At 41.7% G+C, this 16,963-nt stretch overlaps 1 protein-coding gene across 2 annotated transcripts in view; it reads left to right on the top strand.

The window, feature by feature from the left end:
- The first annotated feature begins 1,396 nt into the window (after positions 1-1,396).
- APELA (apelin receptor early endogenous ligand) overlaps positions 1,397-16,963 on the top strand; it is a 25,350-nt gene continuing 9,783 nt past the window's right edge. The window contains exons 1-3 of one of the 2 annotated variants that reach the window (XR_014310763.1): positions 1,397-1,655; positions 3,037-3,126; positions 9,815-9,890. Coding sequence is in view for 1 of the 2 variants with exons in the window: in XM_082727251.1 (XP_082583377.1) it covers positions 1,580-1,655; positions 3,037-3,125 (165 nt within the window). In the remaining variant the exon portion in view is untranslated. The remainder of the gene's footprint in view (positions 1,656-3,036; positions 3,127-9,814; positions 9,891-16,963) is intronic. The other variant, XM_082727251.1, reaches the window with a different exon arrangement.

Raw genomic sequence — 16,963 nt, forward strand, 5'->3', positions numbered from 1 at the left:
CTGAGCAGGGAGCCCAAGGCAGGGCTGGATCCCAGGACCCTGGGATCATGACCTGAGCTGAACGCAGATGCTTAATGACTGAACCACCCTGGCGCCCCCTTCTGGTGCATTTTTATATCACGAATCCAAATTCTTGTATTCCATTGATTTTGTGGAGCAATGTACTAATATAGCACAAGAATGTAGTACTCTTTGACATTATGTTTACAGTCATCAAATGGGCAAATAGTCATTGGATTTTAAGTGACTTGAAGAATTTCTGTATGCTATTGCCTGTTATAAAGTGCAGGCATAATTAGGCAAGCAGGGAATTTCACAGAGTGACTCATAACATTAGGACAAATTATGCGTTAATTTCAAATCTCTGGAAGCCCAAGGTTGTTCATCAACTCCCTGAACCTTGAGAAGATTTTATTTAAATCTTTTATTTATTTATTTTATTTAAAATGCCCTAGAATGGCCACTTGTAACAAGTTGCCCATGCTTTAGATTTGGTATTTAGGCTCTACCTGTATTCTAGAGTGTATCTATACCATCCTTTTGGTTCGCTTTATAGGTAAATACAGTGATTTCTGTTTACAACAGCTACATATGACAAGGAAATGCTTCAGAAAAGATCCCAGCGCATGTGTGGGAGCAACAAAGCAGGCTGTTCCTGCGTCTTCTGAATTCAGTGGAAGATGAACTGAGAACTCGTTTGTCCACGTCTCATTTCTGTGCCTGTGATATGTTAGCCTGGTATTCCACTACATATAAAATTTTTAACGGAACACAGATTTCATGAGTTTGTGGCTTTCCTGAACTTCCTTTTTAAAAAATCCTGGATGGTATTGCAGATGAAAGTGATCTCCATTACTTTTTAAACTGCACTTTGTGAAATAAAAATATAAACATTTCGGAAAATTTACTTCAGAACATTCATTCTAAAACCTCAGGAATGTTGATACTGATAGAAAACCACAGAGATTAAGCAATTTAGAGATTTGGAGTAAAAAGGCACCACTTGGCCGTGGGTTTGGTAAAGAGAAAGTATTTCAACACATGTTCTGCCACAAAGTATTTGGGAGTCTTAAGTCAGAGCGGCAGAATTCCTTCTGAAGAGGACAAAAGAGAGACTTCCTGTCATTTCTATTGGTTTCTGCATGTGGGACCAATATGGGCAATGCAAAGTTTAAACAGATGCAAATGATGAGGGGAGGGGGCAAAGCCCTGCCTCGTTTTACATATTTCTCCACCTCCAGATTGAGTTTAAGTCTCCCCTAGAAGCTTCCACAGCAGACTGCCACTAAGTTACAGCACGCTTGAATGGGTTACTTCACCAATATTTGCTTATGGAAATAAAGGGGAGTGTCGGGGGTGGGGGAGGGGGAGGAGGGGAGGAGGGGTTTGCGACAGAGGGAGGCTCGACCACAGCACCAGTAACCTTGTCTGATGTGATCATTAACCTTTCTGGAAAAAGCAGCTGGCCGTTGTCTGAGGCTCGTCAGTAGAATGTGAGGGGAGCCTCACAGATACCGCACAGACTATTCAAGACTGGTTTACGTTGGGAGCTGTTGCTCTACTTCAGGGGGGCAGGAAAATGAGTTTGCAACAATTCCTTTTTGCCTTTCTGCTTTTCGTGATGAGTCTTCTTCTTATCAACGGACAGAGACCAGGTAGGACTTTGATGTGTGTGGACCGAGTAACTTGTTTCTGCCTGTTTGGGCTCGTAGGTGGGAGGGAGCAGGATCATGTTCCTGATGAAAATCACTTAGTGGTGCTTGAGGTACGGGTAAATGTGTAAGATTTCAGGAGAATGTTACCTATCCTAGTAGGTCCAGTATTTGAATGCTTTTTTTAAAAGTAGGTGGATTTAAAAATGGTAAATATTTTGCCACTATTTTTTTTAAGTTCAAAGAAACTTTATTCCTTAGCTATTTCAGATATGTTGTCCTTATAAGTTAAAAAAAAAAAAAAAAAAAGAAAAAAAAAACTGTTTGGTCTATTAACGACAGAGGTCAACAAACTTGGACAGATTTTTAGGTGAAATACAAAATCCAAAGCAGGTGATTAGAAGAACATGTTGCTGGCTGGAGTGGGGTAATGTTATTAATTTGAATTAACAACAAAAATCATGTACCAGGTTGCAGATGAAATCTTAAAACAGGTTATGATAGCTGTTATTTCTAATTATATAATTAGACGTCTCTCTTAAAAATGCAATTTTAGTAGTATTGTGCTAATGGAGCCAAAAATGTCAGAAATATTTATGGTCAAGATAGCCTTAATTGACGACACATTTTTCAAAGATGATGCATGCTGCGTCGTTCTTAACCAACAGGAATTAGTAAGCAGAGTTACTCTAATGCACTTTTACTTCAAAACCAAATATCCAGGATTTCAAAGCACTTTGGCAAGTAAAAAAAAAAAATCAGAAGGTTTTCTGACTCAGGAAAAATATTCAAATAGAGGGGCGTCATATTTATTCCAAATACATTAGATTATTCAGTTGGTAATATACTTCTCCATTTAGAGCAGAAAAGAGTACATAGCTGGTTAAAAATTCAGTCTCTCCTTTTTAGTTAATCAGAAGTCTGATTGCTGAGGTTATTTCAGATGACATCCCCTAGTTTGCCCTTTTACATAAATAAGAGAAAATGCGGGTCAGCAGTTCAGAAAGCAACTTACCCCTTCTTACAGTTTATAGCAATTGCTAATCAAACTTTTCTGAACTACGGAACATCTTGGACATGTTCGTGTAAAATTACATCTGTGATTGATTCATTTCAGAGGACGAAAGGTCCAAGAGCACTGAGGAAGAAGTCCTGTGGAAGGAGGAGGTTACTACAACTAGATCCTGCTATGAACATGAGCTGTTAGGAATATATTCCGTGTTTTTGATTCACAGTAATTTTCAGGTCACAGTCACATCTGAACAAGTAGCAAATAACCACAGTATAGCTTGGATCCAAAATATTCCTTTACATTCTCCAGATTAAACAATAATTCATTTTCTGAAAACTGCTCCTAATATTTCCCCTCTTTTTTTTTTCTCAGCTAATTTGGCTGTGAGAAGAAAATTGCACAGACACAACTGCCTTCAGAGGAGATGTGTGCCTCTCCATTCACGGGTGCCCTTCCCCTGAGGTATTTCTGACAGAAAATTATTTTACTACATTTAGGCAATGTTCCAGATGAGATATATCAAAGAAGGTCCATTTATATTTTGTAATATGCGATAATACCTTTAAGGTGATACCATTTCAAGGGACGCATACTGACAGACGAAACAGTGAATGACACGATATGTGAGAATTGTTTTAGTTGTTCAATGAGATAAAGTAAATGTGGGAAAATCTTGATAATTGTTGATTGTGAGTGATAGTATGGGGATTACTACTGTGGTTTTTGTTTAGCAATTTCATAATTGAAAAATCAGGTACCAAGAGAATGTAATTATGAGAGTATCTTTAAACATGTGCTTTTTTTTTTTGATACTCAAATCACATTGTCCATAAACATTTATTTGAACATAGCCACATTCAATCATTTACAGACTATTGATGGCTATGCTGTCAATGGCAAGACTGAGCAGTTAAACATATGCTTTAAAAAACACTGAATAGCTCTGTATGCCATCCAGAACAGGCACATTTCTCCCTAAGACCATTGTGTCCTTGGAAAGCATTTGGAGATATTTGCCCAATGACACCATATAAACAATGTACCATCCTCGATATTTTAATGATTTATTAAACCAGTTTCTTTTTCTTGGCAATATTTCTTTTAATGTACAAAACCAATTTAATATTGATACCGACTCATAGAGTTGGTCTTGATGGTTGCTGCGTCTTTAAGGATAAATTCTGAATAGAATTTTGCTCCTCTCTCCACCCCCCCTTTTTTTCCTTACAGTCACTGAAAGGCCAATGATTTTATCCACCACCACTACCAGTAACATTGCTTGAATCAATTAACTTCAAACACTGCCCAAGTGTGTATTTCTTCATACTAAAAAATAAATGACTTGGCATTCCATTGTAATTATTTTAAGCTCTTTAATTCTCCTAAAATATATCATCCTTTAAAAAAATGCCATTGAAATAGCCCTCAGCTGGTTAGCATACAGAGGCAATTGCTAAATTAGCTTATTCAGTTGGTCTGTAGACTGGTGTGTTTATGGCACTATTCATTCAAGGCACTGTTCATTCATGGTAGTGGTGCCTCTTGTTCAGTAATACACGCTTTCCAAACCTGCTGAAAGTCCCATAGTGGGACATTAAACGAAGGAGCAAATGAGTAATCATTTATCAAGAGGGCTAAGACAAAAAGCCAAGTTTTCTACACCTGTATCTGTAACAAATTACCCTTTGCAATCAAAATGAAAAACAGGTCTAGTGGAAAAATCCAGAAAGATACACTAAGAAATTCCTGAGAAGCCAATTAGTAGGGGCTAAAACATTTTCGATGCTAAAAAATCCTTTGGCATGTGTCGATAATGCATTTCAGTCCCACGTACAAATAGCGGTAAAATCTGTGCTTAGGAGGAGTGGAGAAGTTCAAGACTTTCCCAGCACTCCTCCACAAATAACAAAGGAGAGAGGAGGCGGGCCACAGTAGCAAGGGAATTCCTGCATATACTGAGGAAGATACCTTGGGGAACGCAAATAAAAGCCTTGCCGGCAGCCCCAGGTTGTATGAGCTTTCTGCACAAACCACCTGCCCTAAAAACAAGGGTCACAAGTAAACAAGATAGAGTGGTGAAATTTGAATTGTCAAAGTTAAGGAAAACTTTGTAAACCAAAGGGCAATCTAAAGAAAGGCCACATCAACCATTTAATAAGAGCAGTCCTTGACCAAATTTGGCTGATTGCTGTAAACAACCGCTCAGGTTACAGTATCGATTTTCTCATTTCTGTTTAGATTAGACCAGCCCTGCATTCCAATTAAAGTTCTTCGAAGAATATATAAAACTCCCATTTTGAAATCCAGTGATAGCGTAAGAGCCAACATGGATTAAATATTAAGATACTTCTCCAGGATCTTGCTCAACAATGCTGTAGTAACAAGCACCACCTTCAGATGTGAAAGCGTAATCCTCATTTGTCCAAATACTTGAACACTTTTTTACATGTTCTGCAACACAACAACTTGACGGCTGGCTAAATCACTAGAGACCTAGGTAGTGGAACTCTAAAGGCAGAACCTCCCTTTCACTTATCCCCCCTCTGTTTTTTCCATGTTTTGTTTGTTTATTATTTTTTATGTAAGCTTTACACCCATCATGGGGCTTGAACTCATGACCCAGAGATCAAGAGTTTCTGTGCTCTGCTGGCTGAGCCAGCCAAGCACTCCTGTTTTCTGCATGTTTTAGATAAAAATCACACATGGTTACAGCTAGGGTCATGTAAGGCTGGAAAAGGATAGGTAAGGTAAACAGTTGACTTGGAAGTTGTCCAGACTAACCTTTGAAGTAGCTTAGACTTTTAGCTCCCTCAATAAGAATGTCCTATTATCATTGCCATGTAAATTTGACCAGCTCCTTGAGTCCTTCTCCATGATCCTCAGAGACATTTTCCAAACTGTACAACTGAGTTAATTCAATAGAGAAATCTATGCTGTGTGAAGTTCATTCTTTGAAGATTTTATTTATTTGACACAGAGAGCACAAGTAGGCAGAGCGGCAGGCAGAGGGAGAGGGAGAAGCAGGCTCCCTGAGCCCGATGTGGGGCTCAATCCCAGGACCCTGAGATAATGACTCGTGCTGAAGGCAGACACTTAACTGAATGAGCTACCCAGACACCCCTAAAATTCGTTCTCTTGATAAACGTTTTTTCTTGCTGGAATAAGTTGGCATCAGGTTCACCCCTAAGTGAATTAGAATGGAGGAAAACAAGAGAAAGGGTGTCAGGAAATCCAAGTTTACAGGCTAATGAGAGAGTGTTAGAGTGGAAAATGAGGTAGGATCCTTCGATTCTAATGATTTTCCTCATTCACCCATAAAATCTCACTATTATCAATGCTTTTCTTTAAAAATACGTACTCTAGGGGGCGGCTGGGCAGCTCATTCAGTCAAACGTCTGCCTTTGGCTCAGGTCATGAGGGATGCAACCCCGAGTTGGGCTCCCTGTTCAGCAGGGAGTCTGCTTCTCCCTTTCCCTCTGCTCTTACCCCAGCTCGTGCTCTCTCTCTTTCTCTCTCTCTCAAATAAATAAAATTTTAAAAATAAATAGATACTCAGGGTGCCTGGGTGGCTCAGTGGGCTAAAGCTTCTGCCTTTGGCTCAGGTCATGATCCCAAGCCCTGCATCAGGTTCTCTGCTTAGCAGGGAGCCTGCTTCCTCCTCTCTCTCTCTTTCTCTCTCTGCCTGCCTCTCTGCCTACTTGTGATCTCTGTCTGTCAAATAAATAAATAAATAAATAAATCTATCTTTAAAATAAATAGATACTCTAGATAACTACATAACCTATTCATACATACTCTATCAAACTTTTAAATATAATCTCTACATCCAACATGGTGCTTGGATTTACAACCCTGAGATTTAGAGTCATATGCTCCAATGATTGAGCCAGCCAGGCACCCAGGTCTGGCTTTTAAATAATTGTGACATATGTTCCTGTTGTAAAATCTTTTCCTAACAGTATGAAAGAATGTAAAGTCACAAATAAAAAGTCTCCTAGTCTAACCGTTGGCCCTTCATTTCCCAGAGGCAATGGCTATGAAAGGGTTTTTGGTAAAGTAGATTTAATTTTTTTTTTTAATTTAAAAAAGATTTATTTATTTTAGAGAGAGAGGTCCTGAGCAGGGCTATGGGAGAGGTGGGGGTGCGGAGGAAAGAGAAGGAGAGGAAGAATTTCAAGCAGACTGGGGCTGAGCACCAAGGTGGAGGTGGGGGGGGGGGGGTGGATCTCATACAGGGAATCCTGACCTGAGCTGAAACCAAGAGCTGGATGCTTAACTGACTGAGCCACCCAGGCACCCTGGTAAAGGTACATTTTAATACATTATTTTAAGTTGAGACCAGCTAATACTCTCTTGTCACTCAGTCTGATTACCATTCAAAATGGTAAGTACTTGTATATTCTCTATTTCCTGCCTTATTCTTACCCCCGCACAGTTACAGGCTTCCCACTCCTTTGACCAGTCCTCTAGCCCTGCCTACCAATTCTTCCTGAAATTGCACTATTTATTGTCTTGGCCCTTCTCATTACGTGCTGCCTCTTTGACTGAGCTGTGAAAGCCAACTCTCTAAAGCACAGAATCTCTACCTTTGTGAAGCATTTTATCTTCCACGTTAGCAGGGCTTTCTGAGAAAAGCTTTTTTTTTTTTTTTTTTTTTTTTTTCGTAAACTCTACACTCAATGTAGGGCTTGAACTCAAAACCCCAAGATCAAGAGTGGCATGTTCTTCTGAGTGTGCTAGCCAGGTGCCCCTGAGAAAAACTCCTACTTACTTTTAGGCACCTCTGATTCCCATTCGCCTACATTTAAACCTCCAATGACCTCTAGTTTCCTTAAACTTGTGAACCTTTTCCAATTCACAAGGGATAATTTCTATTACAGATAAAATGGAGATCATCGAGCTTTATAAAATTAGACTGCCCTCAGACTACATTTACATCTGCTACAACTTCTGTTTTCTTTTCCTCTTCCTGGGTATAGTTAATCTCTCTCTCTCTCTCTCTCTCTACACCTCAAGAACCTTGATCTAACAGTCACTCCCTTTCTTACTCAGATGGTTCAGTATGTCAAAACTTGTTTGTTTCCTCTTTTAAGAAGAGGAAAACACGTGCACCACTGACCCCATGGCGCTCTCTAGTGACTAGCCCAGGTTCTTCTCTGCGTAGCCAAATTTCTTGAAAAGGTAGCAGTTTCCTTTCTTACCATCTGCTCCCTGCTGCATTCTAGGAAAGATAAACAGTGACTTCTCAATCCAGTGAACACATTTTGATTCTGGTCTCAGTTATCTTGCTATAGGTCAGATAAGGAATAGATTGTCCTTGGTTTTGATGATACCACGCTCCATTTTTATTGTCTTTAAAACAAATCACTATTCTTTTTAGTACCTGCACACGGTGTCCAACTGCCTACTTGAAATCACTTAGCTGTTCTCAGTCACTTCAAGTTCATGCCTACAGTGCATTTGCAAATCTCTGCCATGACCTCTGCATACCCATAGCTTATTCTTGTAACCCAGTTCTCTGTTCCAATATCATAGATGTCATCAAGAAGGACTTCCCTGCATCTGTTCCCTGCAACACTGGGGCGCCTAGTTGGCATAGTCAAGCGTCTGACTCTTGATTTCTGCTCAGGTCATGATCTCAGGGTCCTGAGATTGAGCCCCACATTAGGCTCCGTGCTCTGTGTAAGTCTGCTTAAGTTTCTCTCTTCTCTGTCCCTTCACCCGGTGGCTTCTCTCTCTTTCTCTGTCTCTCAAATAAATAAATCTTTAAAATAAATACACAATGCAAAAATAAACTCATGTAAGAAAGCAGTACTTCAGGGGCGCCTGGGTGGCTCAGTGGGTGGCCTTTGCCTTCGGCTCTGGTCATGATCCCAGCATCCTAGGAGAGAGAGCCCACATCCGGCTCTCTGCTCAGCAGGGAGCCTGCTGCCCCTCACCTCTCTGCCCACCTCTCTGCCTACTTGTGATCTCTGTCTGACAAATAAATAAATATAATCTTTAAAAAAAAAAAAAAAGCAGTACCTCATTCCACCCAAGGTAACTCTGTTTTCTTTTCCTTGTTCATGGTTTGTTTTTCTCCATGACACCTGCCATCTGACTTTGTTACTGTTTAGTATCTGCCTCTCTTCATTAGAATGTGAGTTCCATAAGAACAGAGACTTTGATGACAGCTATATACCCAGTGACTGTCGTAAGCTCCACAGAAATACCTGGTGAATGAATGAATGCACACTTAAAGTCTTCAATTCCTTCCACTCAGATATGTCTCAGAATCTGGAGAATAACTGTAGAGCTATCATATATTAGATGTTTACTATGTTTCAAGCTCTGTGCTATGAAATATACATTTTACCTTGACAGTGTAAATCTTTAAAAAAAATTTTTTTAAAGGTTGTATTTATTTGTGGGAGAGAGAGAGAGCAAGAGAGAGCACAAGCAGGGGGAGAGGGAGAAGCAGGCTCTTTACCAGGCAGGGAGCCTGATATGGGTCCAATCCCAGGACCCAGGGATCATGACCTGAGCCAAAGGCAGAGACTAAACCTACTAAGCCACCCGGCATCCCTCAGTGTTACTTTTTGAGCTGCCCGTACTGTAGTAATCAGTTCTGGTTGGTCTCCCAGGCCTATCATTTCTACCTTGAAATATTTTTAAAAATCTGCTCCCCCTGGGGGCCTGGGTGGCTCAGTTGGTTAAGCAACTGCCTTCAGCTCAGGTCATGATCCTGGAGTCCCGGGATCGAGTCCCACATCGGGCTCCCTTCTCGGCAGGGAGTCTGCTAACCCTCTCACCTCTCATGCTCTCTCTCTTTCTCTGTCTCAAGTAAATAAATAAAATCTTCAAAAAAAAAAAAAATCTGCTCCCCCTTCATCTCTGTTACCACTATTTTAGTATCTGTTAGAGCTCTCCGGCATGACTTCAACTCCTTAACTCATCACTCCAGCCTCCAGTTCTGGGAAATCCTTTTTTTTTTTTTTTTTCTATCAACTGATTCTTCCTAAGCTGTAAATCCAGCCATGTCACATCTTAATGAAGTGATTGTCCCTGTAGCCTTCAGGACAGTGAGAACTTCCACAGTTTAAGAAACGAGACCTTAGGAAATAACACCTCTCCAGCATCCTGTCACCTCTTCTCCACCATCCCTCTCTAGAATGGATAAGAAAGAATTAACACCAGCCTCTGTGGATTCGAACTCTGACCACAAGCTGACTCACTGGTGGTCACTGGTAAGTCACTTTTCTGGCTTAAGATCCTCTTAGCTTCTAGACCTGTAAGTTGGAGCTAGTAATGGTGTTAACTTGGCCATACCCTACCTAGCACGGGGTAGCTGCTAAATTGGTAGGAGCCAGGGTTTATTATTAATAGGACTTTCGAATTCGTGTTCTTCACCTTTGGCTGTTCCTCAAAGTATACTTCTGCCTGCATTGTCCTTACTTGACGCTTTTCCTCGCGGTTCATTCATCCTTCAGGAAAGCTTCCCCGAGGTTGATGTCCCTACGAATTTAGATGTCTACATTTTCCCTCACCCTATTTGCGTAATTCTGTCAAAGTACTAGGCCTCACTGCATTGTAACACCTTAATTGCCTGTACTCCTCCCTCTCTTCCTCCCTTAGGATGTAAATTCCCTGAAGGCAGAGGGTGGGTGTTCTGCTTTGTTACGTTAACATTTGTTAAGTGGAGCACCAGTACAGAACAATGAGCCTTAGTTCAAAAGCTGGCCCACAGGTGATTGGAAATAGGGAACTTCATGATTCATAGGTCCTGGAGAAAGTGCGCAACATGCCTGGAGGGGTCACCTGGGGGAGGTCAAGGGAGAACACTGACCTAAAGACCAGCCCCAGGGCACAGGCCAATATTCCAGACTGGGTGGAGTGCTTTGGGATTCCTGGGTTGGGGTCTTGATCGGGTCAATTCAGACCCAAGGTAGGGGGTTTACCCCCTCCCCAAGGGTTCATATCTAAGGGCTATTGAAAATACAGAGGCCCTGGGAGGCAAGGGAGATTTGATCACAAGGGCCGTTGGGGAAGTGGTACCTAAATTTCCATTTCTTTGCTACTTTGCTGGTGGTTCTGCAGCTGCGCTCCACAGGAGCTTGCCAAAGGGGCTGGTGTCAGCGCAGGACCCCTGCTGGCTGCTTGGTCACAACGAGAGCCTAACACACATTTTCAGCTTTATTTCCTAATACTAACTGACAAACTGAACTCTGAGTAGCGGTCCGCTGGCATCTCATCAGGCCTTCCACCAGAGTACTGACCGTCCTTCTCCAGGCCCACTAGTCCTCCCGAGTCTTTCCATCCTCCAGCTAAGATTCTCTAATTCATTATTTCCATAATTGCTGCCAACATCATAGGTCACCCTTTGTTGCTCTGTCTTCATCACACTGTTCTGGAAGAATGCTGACGTCTCCATCCAATCATGTTCCCGCTGCTGGAGGATACACAAGAAGCCAGACTGGAACCACTTTTATTTTTTTTTTTTTTTTAAGATTTTTATTTAGGGGCACCTGGGTGGCTCAGTGGGTTTAGTCTCTGCTTTCAGCTCAAGTCATGATCCCAGGGTCCTGAGATCAAGCCCTGCTTCAGGCTCTCTGCTCAGCAGGGAGCCTGCTTCCCTTCCTCTCTCTCTGCCTGACCCTCCACCTACTTATGATCTCTCTCTGTCAATTAAATAAAATCTTAAAAAAAAAAAAAACCAAGATTTTTATTTATTTGACAGATCACAAGTAGGCAGAGGGGGATGGGGGAGCAGGCTCTCTGCTGAGCAGGGAGCCCAATGGAGGGCTTAATCCCAGGACCCTGAGATCATGACCTGATCATGGTTTAACCCACTGAGCCACCCAGGCGCCCCCTGGAACCACTTTTAAATTCATCCATCTCCCCCTTATCGTCTGGCAAGCTCCTGCTGCATTTCTGTGCTCAGCTTGCTGCCTCATGCTCCACAATCACTGGTCCTTAATTTTTCTTAAAACCTCTGGTTTTAGGCTCTTCTTTGCATTTTTAGCAGCTGACCTTGCCTCTTCACATTGCAAAGAAAAGTCTTCAGATGGTGTATCCCTCAATTTCCCTGCACCAAACTAGAATCCCATCTAATCCGATTTCCACCCTGCTCACCCCAATCCTCCTCTGCCCTCCCACCACCTGAGAAGGCAAGGCCATTCCTTCTCCGTTGTGGGTCCCCTCCCCATCCTTTCCCACTTTAGCAGGAATCTGAAACTGTCCTTCAAACGTTTTCTTCATTCTCCTCGATCTCTGGATTATGTAACAACATGGAGATTGAAACATGGTGAGAGGGCTGTGTGGGTGGCTCCGTCGGCTAAGGGTCTACTCCGCCTGTGGACCAGGTCATGATCCTGAGGTCCTGGGATCAAGTCCCACATCGAACTGATCAGGGAGCCTGCTTCTCCCCTCTGCCTGCACCACTCCTCCCCCACCCGCTTGTGCACGCACTGTCTCGCAAATAAATAAAATCCGTAAAATTAAAAAAAAAAAAAATGCTGATAAGACTATATACTAAAATAGACAACACACAGCCCGGGCACTTCTCTGTGAATGCTCTCAAACCGGTCTTTTGTACTCCTCGTTTCTGATCCACTATTTTGTTTTCTTTTTCAATACTTGGTTATATTTAATTGTAAACCCTACACCTAACACGGTGTCCTAACTCAGTTTGTTACAGGATTTTCTTCCTCCATCAGTGCTCACAGTGCCCTGTTCTCGGTCATGCCACTTTGAAGAATGAAGAGTGGTGGGCAGCAAACCAAGGTTTATTGGGCGATAGCAAAGTCATAGTACTAAGCTCCCAAGAAGGGAGGGGACCCCAGAGGCTTGCCAGTGGCATTTCTAAGTCTTAGGGTTTAACCGGGCTCATGGGCGGGCTGTTTTAATCTGATTAACCCTCCCTGCACCTGTCATCCAACCAGCTTTTTGCCACGTGGGAGAGGGTGGAGGGCTCCTTCCAGGTTGGTAGAAAATCCCTTTAAGGGTGGTTTCCTCTTGGGGAGGGATGTGGGGAAAGGGGAGCGTGGTTTCTGCCTGCCTTGTAGCTATCCCTCATCATGACCCTGCGATCGAGAGCTGCATCCCTTGTTGACTAACCCCGCCAGGCACCCTGTCTGATCCATTATTTTCCATTCACACCTCAAGCCACTCTAATCCTTTTATACCTTTTTTAATATAGCCATTGGGGCACCTGGGCAGCTCAGTTGGTGAAGTGGCTGACTCTTAATTTCTGTTTAGGTCATGATTTCGGGGTCCTGGGATTGAGCCCCACCCTCAGGCTCCGAGCTCAGCACAGTCTTGCTTGAGATTCGTGTTCTCTCTCTCTCTCTCTCTCTCAAATAAATAAATAAATAAATCTTTAAGCTAAAATAAGATAGCCTTCAGTCACCTTCAGCTTCCTAAATTAATGTTTTTTTTATTCTTCCTTTATATTTTTCAGAATTTTAACAACTATATGTCTGCAAAAATCCCTTACCTTAGATTTCTGACACTATACTGCTTTTCCATCAAGTTCTCAGCTAACCCTCTGTCTCCTAGGTAGGCTTAATCATACCTAAAAGGCTTGCAAGCTCTAATTTTCCTCTCCCCTCTTCTACTCCATTTCAGCCTTTCCTTCTTTCATTCACTCATTCATTCATTCATTTATTTAAAGTTTCAGTATTTTATTTATTCTACTTTTTTTTAAGATTTTCTTTATTCAATAAAACCAAGAAAAAATATTTACCAAAAAAAAATTATGTATTTATCTGAGAGAGAAAGCACAAGCAAGGGAAGCAGCAGACGGAGAGGGAGAAGCAGGCTCCCCACTGAGCAGAGAGTAAGACATGGGGCTCTATTCCAGGGGCTGGATCACTAGGATCATGACCTGAGCCAAAGGCAGACGCTTAACCAACTGAGCCATCCGGGCGCTCCATTTTGGTTTTTCATTTTAATTGAAGTGTACTTAAAACACAGTGTGTTTCAACCATTCCTTTGGCCTAAATCTCTTCTTTACACTGACTGATAATACTGGAGAGGGGAGAAGACCATCCAAATGAAAACCAGTAAAGCCTATTTATTCAGAGCTTGGCTTGAGTGAGGGATTCAGCCGCTGTCATTTGTTTTTGGCTGAGGACAAGAGATAAGCAGGGGAGTTGGAAAGTTTTATAGTGAAAAAAGAGAAGGCTTTGAGGTGTGATCTGATTGGAAGTTGTTGGTATGGGGAAGTTGGAGTCAGGCTATCTAGAAATGAGGCTTCCTATGGGATTGGTTTGGGTTGCATATATGGCTTTCTCTCCTTAGTCCTGAATTGGCATCAGAGTAAAGGGCAAAATTAGGGAACCTGGTAGTTATTGAGAGACTATTGACTATTTGAGGCCAGTTGCTACACAGGTCATGGTTGGGCTTCCTCAACTGGTTGCTACAGCATTTGCAGGTCAGAGTTCTGTTTTATGGTCTTTATGTAGTCTGGCCATGGCCATTGTCCATTTATATGTTCAGTCTCTCCGTTCCAAACTTACTTCCTCTCTAGTTCACACGAGCCAAACCTCACTGCTGTCTGCCTTGTACCAGCTGCCTCATACCTACTTTTGCGTCTCTTACCCATTCTTCATATTCATAGCTTCATCCCATTCAAGACCCTTTAGTGATTTCTCATTACTATTAAGATTAAAATCAAATTTTTTATAAAGATTATATTTTTTAATCTCTGTGCTCAGTACGGGGCTTGAATTTACAACCCCAAGACCAAGAGTTGTATGCTCCACTGACTGAGCCTGGTACCCCAAAATAAACTTTTTCTTCCCAAAATAAAATTTTTTTTTCTTAGATTTTTTTTTTTTTTAATTTGACAGAGTGAGAAAAGGAGAGATTGCACAAGCAGAGGGAGCAGCAGAGGGAGAAGGGGAAGCAGGCTCCCTGCTCAGCAGGGAGCCCGATGTGGGACTCCACCCCAGGACTCCGAGATCATGACCTGAGCTAAAGGCAGAGGCTTAACCCACTGAACCACCCAGGTGCCCCCCCCCCCAATAAAATTCTTAATGTAGCCCACAAAACCACATGATCAAGCACTGCTCTGTCTTCCACCCTATCTGACCTGACTCACTAACTGTATCTGTTCTTTTTTCACTTCAGAGCTTTCACACATTGTTTCTCTGGACCTAAGATTAAGATGTTCTAGCCCTTCCCTTCACCTAGTTTATTCCTACTCAGTCAAGAACTTTGATCAAATGTCACTTCACTTGTGTGTGTGTGTGTGCGCATGCTGGCTGGCTCAGTAAGTAGTGCATGTGACTGGATCTCGGGGTTGTGAGTTCAAGCCCCACATTGGGTGTGGAGATTACTTAAAAATAAAATCTAAAAAAAAATAAATGGGTGCCTGGGTGGCTCAGTTGGTTAAGCATCTGTCTTAAGCTCAGGTCATGGTCCCAAGGGTCCTGTGATTGAGCCCTACATTGTGCTCCCTGCTCAACAGGGAGCCTACTTCTCCCTCTCCCCCACCCACCCCCACGATCCCCTGCGCGTGCTCTCTCTCAGATAAATAAAATCATTAAAAAGAAGAAGAAAGAAATTGTGTTAGAGCTTTCAACTTTATGTGTACTCATTTTTTTCCTCTACTAATATTTTTATACATACAAAAACTGTATATATACACACACATAATTTAAACACATGTGTAATGCATTTATTACCTTGCCTCTTTAGGTTGCTAAACTTAGTTGTATTTATTTATAGATCTGGAGTCTTTTTTTTTTTTTTTTTTTTTAAGATTCTATTTTTGTAAGTAAGCTCTACACCGAGCATGGGGCTCAGACTCATAACCCCAAGATGAAGAGTTGCAAGCTCTACCAGTTGAGCCAGCCAGGCATCCTGGGAGACAGTCCTCTTGAACCACTCTTCAGTTTCTTTGTATGGACAGCCTTAATTTATTTAACCTGGCTATTGATGGATATTAATGTATTTATGTTATTTTGAACAGCGCAGTGAACATGTATGCATTCATCTTAGAACATTGGTGCATTTACTTACAAAACATTTCTAAAAGCATCACTAGGACATGCATATTTTTTAATTTTTTGGAATATTTATATAGTGTATAATTTACCTATTTTAAGTTGTACTGTTGGGACGCTTGGGTGGCCCAGTTGGTTAAGCCGCTGCCTTCGGCTCAGGTCATGATCCCAGGGTCCGGGGATCGAGTCCCGCATCGGGCTCCTTGCTCGACAGGGTGACTGCTTCTCTTGCTGCCTCTGCCTGCCTCTCTTCCTGCTTGAGTGTTCTCTCTCAATCTCTCTCTCTCACAAATAAATATAATCTTTAAAAAAAAAATGATTAAGTTGTACTGTTTAATGGGTTTTACTATATTTAAGTAGTTATGTGACATCATGATAATTCATTTTAGAGCATTTTCATGCCACCCCATAATGAAGTATTCATACCCATTAGCAGGCACTTCCCATTTCTCCCCAGCTCTCTGATCCTAGACAACTACTAAACTATTTTCTCTCCCTATAGATTTGCTATTCTGGACATTTTATATAAATATTCTTAGGATTTTTTTCTTGTATGATCGGCTTATTTCACTTAGCTTAATGTTTTCAAGACCCATCCATATAGTAGCAGATATTAGTACTTCATTTGTTTTTAGAGATGAAATAAAATTGCATAGAAACATTTTGTTTATCCAGTCATTATTATTTTCACTATTTGATTATTAGGGATAATTCTCCTCTGAACACTCATTTATAATTTCTTTAAGTTTATTTATAATCTCTACACCCAACATGGAGCTTGAACTCATGACCCTGACATGAAGACTTAAAATGCTCTAGTGACTGAGCCAGCCAGGCGCCCCTAGTTTATAAAATTTTTGTTTGAACAGATGTTTTCAATTCTCTTGGGTATACACCTAAGAGTGAAATTGCTGGTTATTCTCTATTTAACTTTCTGAGGAACTGCCAAGCTATTTTCCATAGTGGCTGCAGTGTTTTACATTCCTACCAGCAGTATATATATTCTCCACATCCTCACCAACATTTTTTACTTTAACAATCCTGGGGGTTAGTACAGTAGTCCTCCCCAACCCTTATCCATGATTTTGTTGTCCATGGTTTCTGTTAACCTGCTGTGAACTGTGGTTCTGAAGCAGATGATCCTCCTGACCTGTCTTCAGAAGGTCAGTGGTTGCCCAACATTGTATGGCGGCGCCTCCCCTGCGTCATTCCCCTCACTTTATCTCATCATGTAGGCATTGTGTCATCTCACATTACCACAAGAAAGGGTGAGTATAGTAAGATAAGGTATTTTGAAAGAGAGAGATCAC

The sequence above is a fragment of the Mustela nivalis genome, assembly GCF_964662115.1.
Source record: "Mustela nivalis genome assembly, chromosome: 4".
Classification (NCBI taxonomy): Eukaryota; Metazoa; Chordata; class Mammalia; order Carnivora; family Mustelidae; genus Mustela; species Mustela nivalis.